Below are 19,996 nucleotides of genomic sequence, written 5' to 3' on the forward strand. Positions count from 1 at the left end.
TTGAATACAGGACAGAAGTACATCATCCCTAACTCTTTGCTTGAAGGAAGGTTATACATAGAAAATAATTATATTCAGAAATGGCTCCAGGCAAGATGACAAATATAACCTGTAATTTTAATTGTATTTACAATTATCTTCCTTTCATTCCCCTCCTCATTTATAGAATTTAACTTGGCTAAGGCACAGTAAAGACAGAAGACAAAAGAGAAAAAGTGGCACAAGTTGAAGAAAAATGTCAGGGAGAACCTAGTCATTCTGTGACAGTTTTTCTATTTAGAAGCCAAATAAGATTAAGATCTTTAAAAGAATTTCATTCTACCTAAAGTATTAAGATTTTAATCGAAATTTTATAAAATATGGAGATTTCTAGAAAGTACTAACTAAAAAATATTTTAAGGAAGTCAACTTCTCAGATCTTATGCACCAAGTAACTCATTACCCCTATCTTCTCAAGTTACCCTATAATTAGCCCTAGAATTAAACACTGACAGACTGTCCTACTCTTAAAGGTACATACATTCTTTTTTTTTTTTAAGATTTTTTTTTTATTCTTATGTTAATCCCCATACATTACATTATTAGTTTTAGATGAAGTGTTCCATGATTCATTGTTTGTGCACAACACCCAGTGCTCCATGCAGAATGTGCCCTCCTCAATACCCACCACCAGGCTAACCCATCCTCCCACCCCCCTCCCCTCTAGAACCCTGTTTGTTTTTCAGAGTCCATCTTCTCTCATGGTTCGTCTACCCCTCCGATTTCCCCCGCTTCATTCTTCCCCTCCCCAGTGTCTATCACCCAGTCACCCCATCCCTCCCACCCCACCCCCCACTCCAACAACCCTCAGTTTGATTCCTGCGATTAAGAATTCCTCATATCAGTGAGATCATATGATACATAAAGGTACATACATTCTTAATGGCAAAGAATCAGCCTTAATTAAAGGACATCCAGATGGGTTTCGGGTATAAATAACCCCTGCAACAATGGTGACAAATAAGCAAATATCTTTAAAAAAAAAAAAAAAAAGGCAAGCTGAACTACAGTACACAAACCAAACTCAAATGAAAAAGCTCACATACTTTATAAATAACAGAACAAAAATGAATAGTCAGAAAATAATGTGGGAGAGAAAAATAGCAGAATCCTTTATGGTACACAGGCCAAAGCACAGGATTCTGGAACAATTTATATAGAAACAAGAACCATAAAATCTCACACTCTTACAGAAAAATGCAATTAACTGATTTTCACATTTATTCAAGTATTTGAGTGCCTGTTATGTGAAAAGAATAGTTCTAGCAAACTACTGAGCTGAATCATCAGAGTTGGAGTCTAGCAGAGGAGATATGACATTGTTATAAATAATTAAAATCAAGGAAGGGTAAAGTGTCCTAAGAACGGTAAACAAAGTGCTAAAGGAGTTCATATTAAGATGTTATTCAAATTGGGGGAAATCAGAAATGGATTCATGGCATATTAAGTTGGCCCTTGAAACTCTGAACTTATACCGGGAACAATTAAGGGAAGAGAATTCTGGGCAATGGGAACGGAAGAGCAAAGGCAGAGGCTGGAAAGCAGAAGGCATATATAGAATATAGCACACTGTTCAATTTGACTAGAGTCTAAGTTGTATACAAGACTACAAAAAGCTGGGCGCCTGGGTGGCTCAGTCGTTAAGCGTCTGCCTTCGGCTCAGGTCATGATCCCAGGGTCCTGGGATTGAGCTCCACACCGGGCTCCCTGCTCTGCGGGAAGCCTGCTTCTCCTTCTCCCACTTCCCCGGCTTGTGTTCCCTCTCTCGCTGTGTCTCTCTGTCAAATAAATAAAATCTTACAAAAAAAAAAAAAAAGACTACAAAAAGCTGGAAAAGTATATTAGGAGCCAGATCATGACTGACTGCTAATACAGAGATCTTCAGTAATAAGTCATGAAGAATCACTAAGCATTAAGAGGCAAGGGGTCTGATCTGGAGAGATTTATCTAGCATTGAGGAATGAAATGAATGGGGAAGAGAGGTGACATCAATTAGGTTACCTGGAGAAGTAATGAGGACCTCAATCATGGTGCTAACAGTACAGAAGGGAGAAGGCACAGTTCTAAGTTAGGCAGTAGGATCTACAATGTGTAGGATGCCATTACACTCAACTGAGATATTTTTAAAATCTTAACACATCATTCGCATTTTTTAAAAAGATTCATTTATTTATGAGAAAGTACACACACAAGAGTGGGGGAGAATCTCAAGTAGACTCCCCACCAAGCACATAGCCTGTAGTGGGGCTTGATCTCATGATCCCGAGATCATGACCTCTGCAGAAAACAAGAGTTGGATGCTCAAGTGACTGAGCCACCCCAGGGCCCCCACATCATTCTCACTTTTAAAGAAATTGTAATCTGGAAAAATCATTGTTAAAGCACTAAAAGCTAATTAATCATGCAATACATGATTTCCAGATAAATATTACAAACAAAAATTAAAATGGTCAGGGGAGGCTTTATTAAAAAGGTTGGACCTGATCTGCACCTTAATGAAAAGACAGAACTTTAAGAGGGGAGGGATAAAATTTCACACAAAGGAAACTTTTAAGTTAAATAATTCAATAAAGATGAATATATGCAAAATACAATTTAAGTAATTTCCAACAAAAAGGTAGATAAAATGTAATACATTAAAAAAATCTTCAATTTTTCATATTGCTATCAGAGAAACAAGGTATTATTACAGCTTTAAATAGTTAAAAATAAGTATTTTATTATATTCTAGACTTAAAGGAGGATTACTTTTAATGAGTTCTATAGGAAAATGAGTTTTTTTTAAAGTATCTTGAAACTTTATTCAGTCACAATTTGAAATATCCAAAATGTTTTGTTATTCATGAAAGAAGTTCCTCAAAACACATCACCTAATAACTCTCTTCATATTTTTCATGTAAGTGACAAACAGGATTTGAACTCAGATCCATCTGACTCCAAAACCAGAGCTACACTTGCACTCACTGCAGTATTAACTTATTTTCTTGATTGTAAAATCCCAGATGAATTAATCACAGTCAAAGGACAGGACAGGAGGAAGAGATCAGTAAATCTCAAACTATATAATGACTGCAAAACTGAGATACCAATCTTTGTATTTATATAAATATTTACACAGCACACAAATACTGTAAAGTGGCTTTTGTTGTTGTTCAATGAATATTAAGCTCTTTTTAACAAAGTGCTACTACTGAATTAGCATGACAAATGAGGAGGGGGATCTTAAGAGTGACAGTACCCCACTGAGGTACTTCAACCTGTTCACATATTTCTTTCAGCACTGGGCTACCAGTTGGCCTTTCCTCTTATGGACCCTCATCCTCCAGCCTTTCGTGGTTTATCTTCCCTCTCACAACCCTTCTAAGACTGCCCTTGATGGGCAGATTTCCTTTGTATTCTTTTTAAACATTCAGGAAGGACAGAGTAGAGGGTGTGCCCAATTTCTTTGTTTTTACCTTATAATTCAAGAAAAGCTCTAACCTCTTCTCTCCCATCTCTTTAAGGACAAGGATTCAAGTACTTTCTCATAAAGTAAACATTTTGTTATAGACTATACACAGAGTTAAAAAAAAAAAAACCCTAAATTTTATAATTATTTTAAACCAATTCCTATATTACTGAAAATTGATTTTTAGGATTCCTTAAAAATGATCCATAATAAAGGAAAGAAGGCACTAGGAATATGCACAGTTCTTACAAGACATTATAATTGCATTGGCCTCAAATATATTAATTCATTTAAAAGAAATCCATTCATTCAACCAATAACTGAGTGTCTAATGTGTGCCAGGTACTGTTCAACAATTTAAAAAAACTCCTTTCCTCAAGGAGCTTAGCCCTCGTGGGAGAAGACCGATAATAAGCAATAAACATAAGTAAAGACAGTGTGTTAGAAAGTGATAAATGCTATGGGGAAAAAATAGAACAGGGTACGGGAGAATTCCAGGGTGTTAGGGCAGGTTGTAATTTTAAACAGCTTACACTGGGGGAAGAGGGAAATGCCTTAATGATGAAAACATACATAACATCCAAGTGTTATATGTGCTGCTTATGGAAGTGGGGGGCAGGGGTGGTACACAAACAACTGAGTGATGGAATCACAAAGGGAGGAAGGAGAATATAGAGACTTGGGAGAGGTGACAGGAGAGCTGAGTCCTTAAAGAGGATTAGATGTTCACCTGGCCGACCTTGGGGGAAGGAATCCTAGCAGAGGGAGCAACTAGAGCAAAGGCAGAGAGATATGAACACACTCGTGTTATCTGGCAGGCCTGGAATACAGAATGTAAATATGGAGGCTTCTATATGCCACAAGTAAGACTGGACTTTATTGGTATATATGAAAGGACCCTGAGGGTTTTATTCAGAAAACCAGCATATGTGATCAGGTTTTTCTGGTGTGATGAGACACTGGTTTACAAAGAAATGAGAAAAGAATAACACTAGATAATGATGTCACCACATGAAACAACAAAGGAGACTGCCCAGTTAGAAAACTAAACCCCATTCAGGAAAAAAATTAAGCCACTTAACTATCCAAGCCCCTGCGGACAAAAAGTTTTTAGCCAGGATCATTGAAAACTGAAAAGTAGAGGAAAGGTTTTTATATATATTATGGATTATAACATCTACATATCTGTTTTGAGTTCAAGAGATCTTAGCTTTTTATTAATTGTGTAAACATATATGGGACTGATGACTGCTGTACAAAAAGCAATGAAACTGTTTAGGAGCAAGTCTTTGATACAAAGGGAGAACCACGAGTAACAGAAGGTATTTAAGTCAGGTTTAAAGGTTTCCAAAGTTCAAGATACTCAAGTTTTATTGAATCAGCGCGTTTAAGAGGTGTGTCATAGGGGTGGAGCAAAAGGAGGAGGGATTAAAATTAATACATAGATATATATAAACAAGTTAACTCTTGATGTCGCTGGACTAAAATCACCACTTGAAGCTCTTTTCTCATGTAGAAGAAATGAACACCTACCAGATCCAATTAACATAAACACACAGGGTATAGGGAGAGGATGATCATACATGACAATGTAAATGGGGTGGGGGCCAACCACCTATCCAGAACCCATAATCCAGCTGGCGGCGCGATGAGGAAATCCATTCCCCAAACCTCACAGCTCAGACTACACGATTTAGACATAAAGGCAGAAAAATGTCACTCCCAAATTCCACAAGCGAACCACCAGTCACTGGCCAAGGGGATAGAATCACATACTCAAGGGGACAGAATCCCAGAACTCAAGGACAGAATACCATCCCCACACCGTTCTTGAGCGGAGGTGAAGGATCCCCCCTATTCTAGGAGTGGGGAGCAATCACCCTCAGTCCCTGCCCTAAGGGGGTCGACGCCCCCGCGGCCAGGCCCTGACGAGACCAGGGGCAGTGACAGCCCCGAAGCCCCCTCAACCTCGGCCAGGAGCTGCCACTACTCCTCGCACCCCCTCCTCCCCAACACACAGCCTCCCCTACCTGATATGGCGGCGGCGGCTCCTGATCCGGCTCCGTCCCCTCGCCAAAACTAGCCCGGTCGGACTGAGACTCGTGAAGCAGGGAGATGTCATCCGAAGTGGGGGATTTGAGGCAGTTCCCCATCTTCCGGGGCTAGGATGTGTGATCTGGGGGAGGAAGAAAGCAGTGACGGGGTCGTTCGCACGCTCGCGGTCAGCCTCGGTCAGCGAGGTGGGGTCGGACAGCAGGCCGGGGCTCAAGCGGCGGCGGCTCCCCCGCCCCCCGGCGCCGCCGAAGGGCCGCTCATGCCAGCCCCCGGACTTGGGGGCTCAAGGCTGGGCCGCGGGCTCCGCTGGGGTCGCGGCGGTTGCCTCTTGAGAGGCGGCAATGGGGGGGGGGGGCGGGGAGACGAAGCACTTCCCCACCCCGCCCCCCCGCGGGGCGGCGGCGGCCACGGAGCTGTTGGGCCTAATCCAGGTCAGGAGGGGGGGGCGCGGCCGTCGCGGCTGCCTCAGCTGCTGCCTCAGCTGCTGCTACCCCTGCCGACGCCGGAGCCGCGGCCGCGGGCCTCATCCTACTCCGCCTCAAAGCGGCGGCGGCGGCGGCGGCCAGAACGAGGCCAGCTGCGGTCCTGCGTCACGCCGCCGTGCGTGCTCTGGTCCCGCCCCCGGCGCCGGGAGCCGTGGGCGGCTCGGGCTGCGCGGCCGCGCCCCCTTCTCCGCCTCCCGCAGCTGTTCCTCGGGCTGCGTCAGTTTCTGCGTCTCTCCCTGACAGTTGGCGCGGTACCTGACTCAGAAACCTCTCTCCAGTCTCCCGTGCCTCCCCGCTTCCACTTCTCCATCGCAGCTGTCTCTGTTCTTACCTGCGCACTGTTCTGACGGTCTTCTCACCGCCTTCTGCCAAGTGATCGATTTATAAACCCTTATCTGAATGTGTCACTCCCGTGGTTAAAATGTTAAATGGCTTCTTCCCCTTTATCCTTTCAGAATAAAGTCCAAGCTCACTAACGAACCAATCCACTATTTGTACAGTTGAATAATCTTTTTTAAAATGTAAATCTGATCCCCCATTTAAAACCTTCAATGGCTTCCTAAAACTGTTATGACTGCTATGACTAAGTATTCTTAAGTGTTTTACAAATCTGACTACTTCCCCAATCTTCATTAGCAACATTGTCTCCTCAAATATTCTAAACTCCAGGCTGTCTAAATAAAGTACTTCTGGTTATCTTAGAAGACTGTTCCCACTGGCTGAGGCCTTTAGGCATATTGTTTTTCTTTTTTTTTAAGATTTTATTTATTTATTTGACAGAGAGAGACAGCAAGAGAGGGAACACAAGCAGGGGGAGTGGGAGAGGGAGAAGCAGGCTTCCCGCAGAGCAGGGAGCCAGATGCGGCTGGATCCCAGGACCCTGGGATCATGACCTGAGCCCAAGGCAGACGGTGAAGAACTGAGCAACCCAGGCCACCCACGCATATTGTTTTTCTGACCCTAGCTCACTTCTTCACTCCAGACCTTCTACCTCTCATCAGGCTAACCATTATTCCCACTTATCCTTTCTACATTCATCTTTGTTTCCTCTAACCCTCTAGTCTGGGTTAGTCACCTCTGTGCTCTTAGTCCCTGAGCCTTTCTCTGTCACAACCTAATCAAGCTGAATCATCTGTCCCTCCTCTGTGCATGGCCTGACACATTGCCTAAGGTAGAGTAGGATTTCTTGGTTGAATGAACAAAGAGCCCAAGAAGCAATGTGTGGGAAGGAAGGAAACAAGAAAGATGAGAATGCTCTCAGAAGACAAGAAGTGGGTCTTGACTCCCTTTCTTTTATTCACCATTTACTGATTATTTTTCTCCCCTCACAAGATCCTATGCTAGGCACTAGGGAAACTGGTTTACCAGATCTGGCTTGTCTCTGTTGGAGCCCAGAGTCCAGCTGGGAATACAAGTAAACAGATGAGTTCCTCTTCTCCTCCCCGCCAAAGGTTTTTAGAGAGCCCTAAGGAGAGTGATTAGACCATTTGGGTGAGGATCAGAAACCATTCTTGGAGGTAGGACTCTGTTAAACTGGTATGGGCATGAGTACTCTAACTGTGGAGTCCCTATTCTACAAAATTACTTACTTAAATGGACTCATATCCCATATTAAATATGGGATATGCTGCATTCTCTCTTCCTCAAGACTTAGCTTCCTTCCCATTAATATCTCCCACCTAAATATGGGATCCTTTATGCCATGTTTGTATCAGAATCTTTCATACATCCTCAAGAATCATTACTTAATTCTCCAGCTTGAAAAGTAAAATCATTGGATTCCCTGGGAGAAAAATTTCAGGCATTTGGCTCTCCCCGCCCCCCCCCCCCGTTGCCATTTTCCTTGTCTCCTCTGAACTCTTACAACAGCTTCTTAATAAAGCCTTTGCTTCTATACCATGAAACCATTCTCCACACTACTGCCATGAAAAATGTAATCAGAGAGCTTTCATAGACTTGTGGTTCAGAAATTTAGCATGGCATTAAGGCCTTGCACCATTTGGTCCCATCTTCATGTCCCATGTGACTCCAACTCCAACCAGGCATCCTACACTCCAGCCATTTTCACACTACTTGCTATGCACTCAATTTTCACTATGCTTTTCCACCTTTGACCTTTTGCCATGCTGTTTCCTTCTGTTGAATTCCATCCATCTTTTAAGACCCTCCTTAAAAACTACTTTCTTCATGTAGCTGTCCTCGATTTCACTTTATTGGAACATGTGTAACAATAGAAAATAAATGGGATCTATTATTGTATTATATATAACTGTGTAATATATGAATATTTTAACACAATTTTAAATATGTAATCATAACTGACATTTATTAGCCTGAGCCAGACATGTAAGAGCCCAGAAAGGGATATATTGGTATTCCCATTTTGCAAGAATAGAAACATGGATTCACATGGATTCAGGGCTAAAGCCAGGATTTTAATCATGTACCAGTTGCCATTGTTAGGTATGAAAAAGGACTACAACTTTTTTCGTCCTGGTATTTCTCAGTATGTAAAAACAAGGGAATGGGGAAGACATCTTAAATGCCTTTGGCATCCACATGTAAGGAAGTAGCTATTCAATGATCTTTCTTCCTAACTCAGCTTTAGAAAGGAGCTCTTGGAGAGTGCCCTGTAGACCAGAGTGTGACCTAATCACAAAACATAATTTAAAATCGAAAATAGTAATAATCAGGACTACTGCAGTGACAAAGACTCTCCTTGACCTAACTCTAGTCAGCCTCCTCTAAGGTCCTCAAGGCCGTAAACTTGAGTTCTGTCCTAGGGCTACTTATTCCAGTTTTAGCAAAAATCTGAGTCAGTTTAACCCCACCCTTGTATCTGACAACCTTAGCCAGCCTTCAGCAAAAATCCTATCAAGGAGGTTTAGCCAGAATTCCTCTTAGCCCTGATGTTTCCTCTTAGTAATTTTCTATCCACTGATCCCACCCTGTTCCTTGCCCATAAATCCACACTTGTCCTTTTGTATTCAGAGTAGAGTCCATAGATTTATTTGGTAGACAAGTTTTAGGTTCATATCAATATTGAGCAGAAGGTACAAAGATTTACTATATACAGCCTGCCCCTACACATGCATAGCCTCCCGCATTTCAACATCCTGCACCAGAGTGGTATATTTGTTACAACTGATGAGCCTACAATGACCCATGACTAACACACAAAATCCTTGCTTATGTTAGGGTTCACTCTTGCTGTTGTACATTCTATGGGTTTGGACAAATTTATAATGATGTGTATCCACCATTATAGCATATACAGAATAGTTTCACTGATCTAAGAATCTGTGCTCCACCTTCATCCCTCTCTTGCCCCTAAAAGTCATTGATTCTTTACTGTCGCCATGGTTTTACCTTTTTCAAAATGTCATATAGTTGGAACCATACAGCATGGAGCCTTTTCAGATTGTCTTCTTTCACTTAGTAATATACCATTAAGGTTCTTCCTTGTCTGTCCATGACTTGATAACTCATTTCTTTTTTGCACTGAATAATATTCCACTCCCTGAATGTCCCACAGTTTACACTGAAGAACATTTTACTTACTTCCAAGTTTTGGCAATTATGAATAAAACTGCTATAAACATCCATGCACAGGGTTTTCTTTTCCAATTTTTTTATTGTGGTAAAAAACACTTAACCTAAAATTTACCACCTTAACCATTTTTTTTAAAAGTAGGCTCCACACCCAGCATGGAGCCCAACGTGGGCTTGAACCCACAACCATGAGATCAAGACCTGAGCTGAGATCAAGATCAGATGCCTAACTGACTAAGCCAGGCAGGCATTCTTCACCTTAACCATTTCTAAGCATACAGTTCAGTGGAATTAAATACATTCATAATATTGTGCAACCATTACCACCATCCATCTCCAGATCTTTATTCATCTTGTAAAACCAAAACTATCCATTAAACAATAACTTCCATTCTCCTCTCTCTCCAGCCACTAGCAACCACCATTCTGTCTCTATGATTTTTAACTAAGTATCTTACAGTATTTGTCCTTTGGTGACTGGCCTCAAGGTTCATCCATGTTGTATCATATTACAGGATTTCCTCCCTCTTTAAGGCTGAATAATATTCCATTGTATGTGTATACCACACTTTGCTTATCCATTCATCCATTGATGGGCACAGGTTTCTTCTATGTTTTAGTTATTATGAATCATGCTGCTATGAACATGGGCATACAAATGTCTCTTTGAGACCCTGATTTCAATTCTTTAGTCATATACCCAGAAGTGGAACTGCTGGATCACATGGTAATTCTGTTTAATTTTCTGAGGAACTGCGACACTGTTTTCCACAGAAGCTGTACCATTTTACATTCCCGCAGAAGTGTGTCTGCAAGTTTTTGTGTAGACATAAGTTTTCAACTAATTCTGGCAAATACCAAAGAGCACAATTGCTGGATTGTATGTTAAGAATATGTTCAGTTTTGTAAGAAACTACCAAGTTGTCTTCCAAAGTGGCCGTGCCATTTTGCATCTCCTCCAGCAATGAATAAGAGTTCCTGTTTCTCCATATCTTCCCCAGAATTGAGTTTTGGCCATACTAACAGGTGTATAGTGATAAACTCATTTAATTTCCATTTATCTGAAATTTTCCTTTCACATGCTTATTTGCTTATTTGCCATCTGTATATTTTAATTGGTGAGGTTTCTGTTTTTTTTTTTTTAAAGAGGGTTGTTTATATTGTTGTTGAGTTTTAAGAGTTCTTTATATATCTTACAGAACTGTCCTTTATCAGATATGTCTTTTATAACATTTCCTTCAAGTCTATGGCTTGTCTTTTCATCCTTTTGACCCTTTCATACAGCAGAAATTTTTAAATTTAATTAAACTCAGCTTATCTATTTTCTTTCATGTATTGTGCCATGCTTTGTATCTAAAAAGTCATTGCAAAACCTAATGTCATGTAGATTTTCTTCTATGCTGTCTTCTAGGGGTTTTATGTATTTGCATTTTACATTTAGATGTGATCCATTTTGAGTTAATTTTTGTGAAGTGTGTAAGGTCTGCATCTAGATTCATTTTTTTGCACATGGGTGTGTAGCCATTCTAGTACATTTGTTGAAAAGACTATCTTTTCTCCATTGTATTACTTGCCTTTGCTCCTTTGTTAAAGATCAATTGACTGTATTTGTGTGGGACTATCTGGACTCTATGCTGTTCTACTGATCTATTTGTCCATTCTTTTACCAATACCATACTGTCTTGATTACTATAGCCTTATAGTAAGCCTTGAAGTAGGGTAGCATCAGTCCTCCAACTTTGTTCTTCTTCAATAATCTGTTGGTTATTCTGAATCTTTTGCCTCTCCATAAAAATGGAGAATCGGGTGTTGATATCCATAAAATAACTTGCTGGGATTTTGTTTGAGATTGCCTTGAATCTATAGATCAAGTTGGAAAGAACTGACATCTTAACAATATTGAGTCTTCCTATTCATGTACATGGACTATCTCTCCATTTATTAAAAAAATTTTTTTAAGATTTTATTTATTTATTACGCAGAGAGACACTGTGAGAGAGGGAACACAAGCAGGGGGAGTGGAAGAGGGAGAAGTAGGCTTCCCGCGGAATAGGGAGCCCAATGTGGGGCTCTATCCCAGGACCCTGGGATCATGACCTGAATCAAAGGCAGACACTCAACGATTGAGCCACCCAGGTGCCCCTTTCCATTTATTTAGTTCTTATTTGATTTCATTCATCAGAATTTTGTAGTTTTCCTCAAATAGGTCTTCTACATATTTTGTTAACTTTATACATAAGTATTTCATTTTGGGGAGTGGCTAATGTAAATGGTATTTCAATTTGACTTTCAAATTCCCCCTGTTTATTGCTGGTATATACAGGAAAGCAACTGACTTTTGCATATTAGTCTTGTATCCTGCCATCTTGCTATAATGACTTATTAGTTTCAAGAGTTCTCTGGTTCATTCTTTTGGATTTTTTTACATAAATGATCATGTCATCTATGAACAAAGTCAGACTTATTTCTTCCTTCTCAGTCTGTATATCTTTGATTCCTTCTCTTGTTTTATTGCATTATCTAGGACTTCCAGTATGATATTAAAAAGCAGTGGTGAGAGGGTACTTACCATATTCCTTATTTTAGTGAAAAGCTTTGAATTTCTCACCATTTAGTATGATGCTAGCTGTAGGGTTTTTTGTAGATAGTTTTTATCAATCTGAGGAAATTCCCCTCTATTCCTAGTTTACTGAGAGTATCATGTATGAGTGTTGGATTTTGTCAAATGCTTTTTCTGTGCCTATTGATATGATCATGGGATTTTTCTTCCATTAGCCTGTTGATGTGCTGAATTACATTAATTGATTTTCAGTTGTTGAACCAGCCTTGCATACCTGGGGTAAATCTCACTTGGTATATAATTCTTTTCATATTGTTAGATTCTATTTGCTAATTTTTTTTTTGCTAACTTTTGAGGATTTTTTGCATCTATGTTCATGAGAAATATTGGTCAGTAGTTTTATTTTCTTATAATCTCTTTGTCTGGTTTTGGTATTAGGGTAATGCTTGCCTCATAAAATGGGTTAGGAAGTATTCTCTCTGCTCTATGTTCTGAAAGAAATTGTAGAGAATTGGCATAATTTCTTCCTTAAATGTTTGAAAGATTTCACCAGTGTACCTACCTGGGCCTGATCTTTCTGTTTTGGAACATTATTAATTGTTGATTCAATTTCTTAAATAGGTTTATTCATATTTTTAATTCTTCTAGTGTGAGTTTTGGCAGATTGAGTATTTCAAGGAATTGGTCAATTTCACCTATGCCATCAAATTCATGGGCATAGAATCGTTTGTGGTATTACTTTACTATTCTGTTAATGTCCATGGGACCTGTAGTGATGGCCTTTCTTTCATTTCTGATGTTAGGAATTTGTGTCCTCTCCCTTTTTAACTTAGTTAGCCTGGCTAGAGGCTTGTTGATTTTATTGATCTTTTCAAAGAACCAGCTTTTGGTTTGATTTTCTCTATTCATTTCCTGTTTTCAATTTCATAAATTTCTGCTCTAATTTTTATTATCCCTTTTCTTCTATTTACTTTGAATTTAATTTGCTCTTCTTTTTCTAGTTTCCTAAAATGGAAGCTTAGGTGACTGATTTTAGCTCTTTCTTCTCTTCTTTTCTAATATAGGCATTCAATGCTATAAATTTCCCTCTAAGCACTGCTTTTGCTCCATCCTACAAATTTTGTTAAGTTCTCTTTTCATTTTTATTTAGTTCAAAATATTGTTTAATTTCTCTTGAGATTTCTTTTTTGACCCATGTGTTAGTTAGAAGTGTGTTGTTTAATCACTAAGTATTTTGGGATTTTCTAGCTATCTTTCTGTTACTGATTTCTAGTTTACTTCAATTATGGTCTAGAGCAGACATTGTATGATTTCTATTCTTTTAAATTTTGTAAGGCATGTTTTATAGCCCAGAATGTGGTCTATTTTGGTAAATGTTTCGTGTGACCTGAGAAGAATGTATATTCTGGTGTTCTTGGATAAAGTAGTCTATAGATATCCATTATACCCAGTTGATTGATGTTGCCATTGAGTTCAATTATATCCTTACAGACTTTAAACCTGTTGGATTTGCCCATTTATGATAGAGTGGAACCAGATATTAAAGAGATATTGCAGGGGTGCCTAGGTGGCTCAGTCAGTTAAGGGTCTGCCTTCAGCTCAGGTGTTGATCCTGGAGTCCCGGTATCAAGTCCCAGATTGAGTTCCAGGATCGAGTCCCACATCAGGCACCCTGCTCAGCTTCTCCCTCCGACCTTCCCCCCTCTCGTGCTCTCTCTCTGTCTTTCAAATAAATAGGTAAAATCTTTAAGAAAAAATAAAGAGATATTGCAAAAATAAAATGTTATTTATGCTAACATATAAGGGGCTTGATATTGTTATTTTTAAATGAATTAAATATTTTTTTATATTTCTCAGTTTTCTTTTCTTTGTTTTAAAGATTTTATTTATTGGAGAGAAAGAGAGAGCAAGAGAAAGAGAGAGCATGAGCAGTGGGGAAGGGTAGAGGGAGAGGAGAAGCTGAGCAGGGAGTCTGACACTGGGCTCCATTCCAGGACCCCAGGATCATGACCTGAGCCAAAGGCAGACGCTTTACTCACTGAGCCACCCAGACGCCCCTCAGTTTTATTTCCTAACATGATGTATACTGATAGATATAATTTATATAAACCAAAGCTCATTGGAGTCCTCAATAATTTTTAAGAGCATATAGGGGTCCTAAAACAAAAAGTTTGAGAATTGCTAGTCTAAAGCCTTCCCACTCAAATGTGATCCATAGATCACCACTACCTGATTTACCTAGGAGCTTATTAGAAATGCAAAGTCTCAGACCCTACCTAAGACTGAGTAAATGAATGTACATTTTACCACGATCCTCAGATTTATATGCACATTAAAGTTTAAGGAAAACTTGACCCAGGAAGGTTAAAAGGTCTTCTTGACACTTGAGCTTTGTAGGATGGCTGGGAGCAGCTGGGGAGGACTGAAGACAAGGACTCAAGCAGAAGGGAAAGCTTAGATGAAGGCATAGTGGACAGAAATAGGAAAACTGCAAATAGAACATATCTAGATTTTTGTAATTTTTTTTCCAATTTTTTTTATTGTGGTAAAATACACATAAAATTTACCATCTTAACCATTTTTAAGTATACAGTTCAGTGGTTATTAAATACATTAATAGTGCTGTGCAATCATCACCACAATTCATCTCCATAACTCTTCTATTCTTTTTAGAATTATGTTAAAATACATATAATATAAAGTTTACCATCGTAACCATTTTTAAGGGTACACTTTAGTGGTATTAAATACATTCACATTGTTTTGCAGCCATCACCACAATCCATCCCCATAACTCTTTTCATTTTGTAAAATCAAAACTCTATACCTATTAAACAGTAACTCCCCAGTTATTGCTGTGCACAAGGGTTCCAGTTTCTCCTCATCATTGCCAACACTCGTTTTCTGTTTTCCTGATAATAGCCATCCTAATAACTGTTAGGTGATATCTCATCGTAGCTTTGATTTGCATTTCCTGAATGATAAGTGATGCTGAGTATCTTTTCATGTGCTTAATGGCCATTCCTTTTCTTTGGAGAAATGTACTCAAGTCTTTTGCCTACTTTCAATCATATTGTTTTGTTTTTGTTGTTGACTTTCAGGAGTTCTCTATATATTCTGATTCTTAATCCCTTATCAGCTATATGATTTGCAAATATTTTCTCCCATTCTGTAGGTTTCCTTTTATGCAATTTAATTTAAAAAATTTAAAAATTTAAAAAAATTTTAATTTTCATGAAGTCCAATTTGTTTATTTTTTCTTTTGTTACCTGTAATTAGTGTCATAGCTAAGATATCATTGCTGAGTCCAATGTTGTGAAGTTTTAGCACATGTTTTCTTTCAAGAATTTTTAAAATTTAGGTCTGATCCATTTTGAGTTAGTTTTTTTTTTTAATATGGTGTTAGCTAAAGGTCCAAATTCATTATTTTGCTTATGTATACCATTTTTCCCAACATCATTTCTTGAAAAGACTGTCCTTCCCCATTGAATGGTCTAGGCACCCTTTTCAAAAATCATTTGATCATATTATGTGAGGCTTTATTTCTGGGATCTCTATTCTACTCCATTGGTCTATATGTCTGTCTTTACGCCAGTACCACACTGTTTTAATTTTTGTTTTGTAAGTTTTGAAATCAGGAAGTGTGAGTTCCCCAGTTCTTCTTTTTCAAGATTTTTTCGGCTATTTGGGGTCCCTTGTGATTCCATATGAATTTTAAAATGTTTTTTTCTATTTTTATATAAAACTGTAATTGGCATTTTGATAGGGTTTGCATTGACTCTGTAGATTGCTTTGGGTAATATGGACATTTAACGATACTAAATCTTCCATTCCATTCCATGATATGTTTCCATTTATTTATGTCTTCTTTAATTTCTCTTAGCAATGTTTTGTAAGGTTCATGTACTAGTCTTTCATCTCCCTGGTTAATTCCTAAATATTTTATTCTTTTTGATGCTATTACAAAAAAATTGTTTTTGTAATTTCCTTTTCAAATTGTTCATTGTTAATGCAGGTGACCCCTGAAGAGCACAGGGGTTAGGACTGCTGACCCATGTGGTTGAAAATGCATATATAACTTTGACTCCCCCCAAATTTAACTACTAATAGCCTACTGACCAGAAGGCTTACCAATAAAATAAACAGTCAACACATATTTTTGTATGTTACATGTATTTTATACTGTATTTTTACAATAAAGTAAGCTAGAGAAAGCAAAATATTATTAAGAAAATCATAAGGAAGAAAAAATAAATACTGATAGTACTGTACTATAAAAAATCCATGTATAAATGGACCCATTCAGTTCAAACCCATGTTGTTCAAGGGTCAAATGTATATAAAAAATGCAACTGATTTTTGTGTTGACTTTGTTTCCTGCTACTTTGCTGAGTTTATTAATTAGTTCTAATATGTTTTCTTTGGTGCGTGGGTTCTTTAGGGTTTTCTATGTATAAGATTATATCATCTGCAAATAGAAATAATTCTACTTCATCCTTTCCAATTTCCCGATGTCTTTCTTTTTTCTGCCTACTTGCTCTGGCTAGATCTTCCAGTACTATGTTGAATAGAAGTGGTAAAAGTGGGCATCCTTACCTTTTCTGAGGAAAAGCTTTCAGTCTTTTACCATGGAATATGATATTCACTGTGGGTTTTTCATACATGGCTTTTATTATGTTGAGGTCATTTCCTACTATTCGTAGTTTTCAGAATGTTTTTATCATGAAAGTTTGTTGAATTTTGTCAAATGCTTTTTCTGTATCAGTTGAGATGATCATGTGGGTTTTTTTCCTTCATTCCATTAATGTGACATATTATATTGATTGCTTTTTCATATTGAAAAATCCTTACATTCTAGGGATAAATTACACTTGATTGTGGTGCATAATCCTTTTATGTGCTGCTGACTTTGGTTTGCTGGTATTTTGTAGAGGATTTTTGCATCAATGTTCATAAGGCATTGGTCTATAGTTTTCTCGTAATGTCTTTTTCTGGCTTTGGTATCAGGGTAATGCTGGCCTTACAAAATGAGTTAGGAATTGTTATCTCCTCTTCAGTTTTTTGCAAAACTCTGAGAAGGATTGGCATTAGTTCTTTAATGTTTGGTAGAAATCACTAGTGAAGCCATCAGGCAGGCCCAGGGCTTTCTTTCTAGGAAGATTTTTTATTGTGAGTTCAATCTCCTTACTAGTTATAGGTCTATTCAGATTTTCTGTTTCTTCACAATTTAGTCTTGGTAGGTTTTTTTTTTTCTAGTAATTTGTCCATTTCATCTAGATTATTCAATTTTTTGATATGCACTTGCTAATAAAACTCTCATAATCCTTGTTATGTCTGTAGAATCAGTAGTTATGTTGCCACTTTCATTTCTGATTTTAGTAATTTGAGTCTTCTCTCTTTTTCCTTAGTCATCTAATGAGAGTTTTGTCAATTTTGTTGATCTTCTAGTTTCATTTAAACTTCTGGTTTCATTGACTTTTTTTTCTATTGTTTTTGTATTCTCTATTTCATTTATCTGTGATCTATATTATTTCCTTTTTTCTGTTAGCTTTGGGCTTAGTTTGTTCTTCTTTTTCTAGTTCCTTAAATTGCAAGGTTAGTTTGTTGATTTGAGATCTTTCTTGTTTTTTAATGTGTTTATAGCTATAAATTTCCCCCTTAACACTGCTTTTGCTGAGTTCCATAAGTCTTGGTATATTGTGTTTTCGTTTGTCATTCATCTCAAAGTATTTCCTAATTTCCTTTGTGATTTCTTCTTTAAACTATTGTTTGTTTAAAAGTATGTTGTTTAATAAACACAATTTTGTGAACCTTGCAATTTTCCTTCTGTTATTTATTTCTAGTTTCATCCCATAGAAGATACTTTGCATAATATTTATATTTTTAAATCTATTGAGACTTAATTTGTGGCCTAATATATGGTCTACCCTAAAAAATGTCCCATATGCACTTAAGAAGAATATGTATGCTGTTGTTGTTGAGTAGAGTATTCTGTATATGTTTGTTAGAGGAGTTGGTTTATTGTATTAAGTCTTTTATTTTCTTACTTATCTTCTGTCTGTTATTTCCTTCCTTTCATCTTCTGGAATGGTAGTCCTAGTCATTATCATGAGTAGGGTATTGAAGTCTTCAACCATATAGAATTGTCTATTTTTCCCTTCAATTCTGTCAGGGGGAAAAGAGAAAAATGAAGGAGCAGCAAAAAAGGGGCACCAACACTTTAAATTCCCTGGAAGTCACTAGTTAGAGGGGGAGGGGCTTGCAACAACTGGAAGGTGCAACAATAATGGCTGCCCACCTCTTTGTCTGTACCTCTGTGATCAGAAGCAGCAAACAGCAATCAGAGCACAGATCCCCAGTATTTGGAGGACAGAGTTCCTTTTGCTCACCCTGGCTTGTACAAGCTGCTGGTGGTCAAGCTGCTCCAGAAACTTGTGCACAGTAGCCTGCCACTGGGGGTGGAGGTTGGACAGCTGCTACTGTGCTGAGTTGAAATTGACTGAAATTCACCACAATTTATCTTCCAAATCTTCCCCTAGAAGTTATAAGCAAGGCATCAATAAACTCTAGAATTCCAAATACATAGTTATATGAGGCAGATTCTGCTCTGCAGTTGTTGTCTAGGTGGGGAGACAGAATCTTGGCACTTCTAACTTTGCCACCTTTCCAGAATACTCTCTTGGTAACATTTTGCCCTCTAAAAAATAAATTATGGTGATTACAATATCTTTACATTAAAAACCAGGAGCTAATATATATATATTAACTGAAGGACAATCTTGGAAACAATGATCTAAATATTTGATCATAGGAAAATGACTAAATAATCATATACTCACTTTAAGATGTATTCTCTAAAATTGTCATTCTCTACAACATTATTCTCTAGTCCCTTGCCTTACTTTGTTTTTCTTTATAGCACCTGATATTTTACTATGTATATATTGTTCATTGTATGTATCTGTCACTAGAATTAAGACCATAGGGTAAAGTCTTTGTCATTTTCACTACTGAATCCTCAGCATCTAAAATAGAACCTGGCAAATTATAGGAACTATGTAAATATTTTTTGAATATATGCATAAATGAAGCATGAAAAGTTCTTGGGAAATACGATTTGGTAAAAAATACAGAAAATTAAATGTTTTCTCTCATTAAAACAATGAAAAAATGACAAAAATGACAAGACAGAGTTTGGAATTTAGGAACTTGGAGACAATGGTCACCAAGGTAATGTGGAGAAATGGAAATGATATTCTGCTAGGAGACAAGGTTGTAGGCAATGTTTCCTCTCTCTCTTTCTCTTTATTCCTAGTATTAGTGTTTCAAAATGGTTTGTGCTATGAAAAAAAAACTTTAAAAATTCTTTTCCTGAGGCGGGCACAAGTATGGATAGAATATTATACTTGCCACCCTTATTCTTGACAAATGGAGCTATATATTCCAGAGTGGGAAAGAATAGTCCTTGGAGCTTTCAGAGAGGATAATAAGCACTGAGAAGGAGGATGATTGCTTAGTGTTTGAATAGTAAGTCACATGATACATTAGAATCAAGGGATGTGGGGAGAAGGAAGTAAGAACTAGCTTCTGGGTCTGTGTCCACAGGCTCTGTTCTGAATTTAACAATGGAACACCAATAATCAGGCAAGGCCAGAACACAGAGTTTCACATCTTATACATGTCACAAAGATGCTCAAGCCAGGAAACAAGTGACAACTAAAATTCAGACCTTACTCTACTTTCTGAGCCACTGAAGCCTGGTGTAGGACTGTATCTGCCCAGAAGATGTACTTTTTTCTAATTTTCACAAAGGCGTCACAGAGGATAGGTAGTGGAATGGGCCACTGACTTAGTGTG

The 19,996-nt window shown here is 38.1% G+C and overlaps 1 protein-coding gene and 1 long non-coding RNA gene across 2 annotated transcripts in view; both read right to left on the reverse strand.

The window, feature by feature from the left end:
- Positions 1 to 6,121, reverse strand: part of RNF11 (ring finger protein 11) — a 37,970-nt gene extending 31,849 nt beyond the window's left edge. The window contains exon 1 of the mRNA XM_045897727.3: positions 5,518 to 6,121. Coding sequence (XP_045753683.1) covers positions 5,518 to 5,640 — 123 coding nt within the window. The 5' untranslated portion in view covers positions 5,641 to 6,121. The remainder of the gene's footprint in view (positions 1 to 5,517) is intronic.
- A 4,972-nt stretch (positions 6,122 to 11,093) lies between these two features.
- The window catches only part of LOC135364182 (uncharacterized), a 34,509-nt gene continuing 25,606 nt past the window's right edge, over positions 11,094 to 19,996 (reverse strand). Inside the window, exons 2-3 of the long non-coding RNA XR_010410942.1 lie at positions 18,529 to 18,674; positions 11,094 to 18,304 (exon numbers count right to left, since the gene is read on the reverse strand). This is a non-coding gene — a long non-coding RNA (uncharacterized LOC135364182). The remainder of the gene's footprint in view (positions 18,305 to 18,528; positions 18,675 to 19,996) is intronic.

Source organism: Mirounga angustirostris, unplaced genomic scaffold (genome assembly GCF_029215605.1).
Source record: "Mirounga angustirostris isolate CCGP_5_RB_7025 unplaced genomic scaffold, mMirAng1.0.hap1 SCAF_4, whole genome shotgun sequence".
In the NCBI taxonomy this organism is placed as follows: domain Eukaryota; kingdom Metazoa; phylum Chordata; class Mammalia; order Carnivora; family Phocidae; genus Mirounga; species Mirounga angustirostris.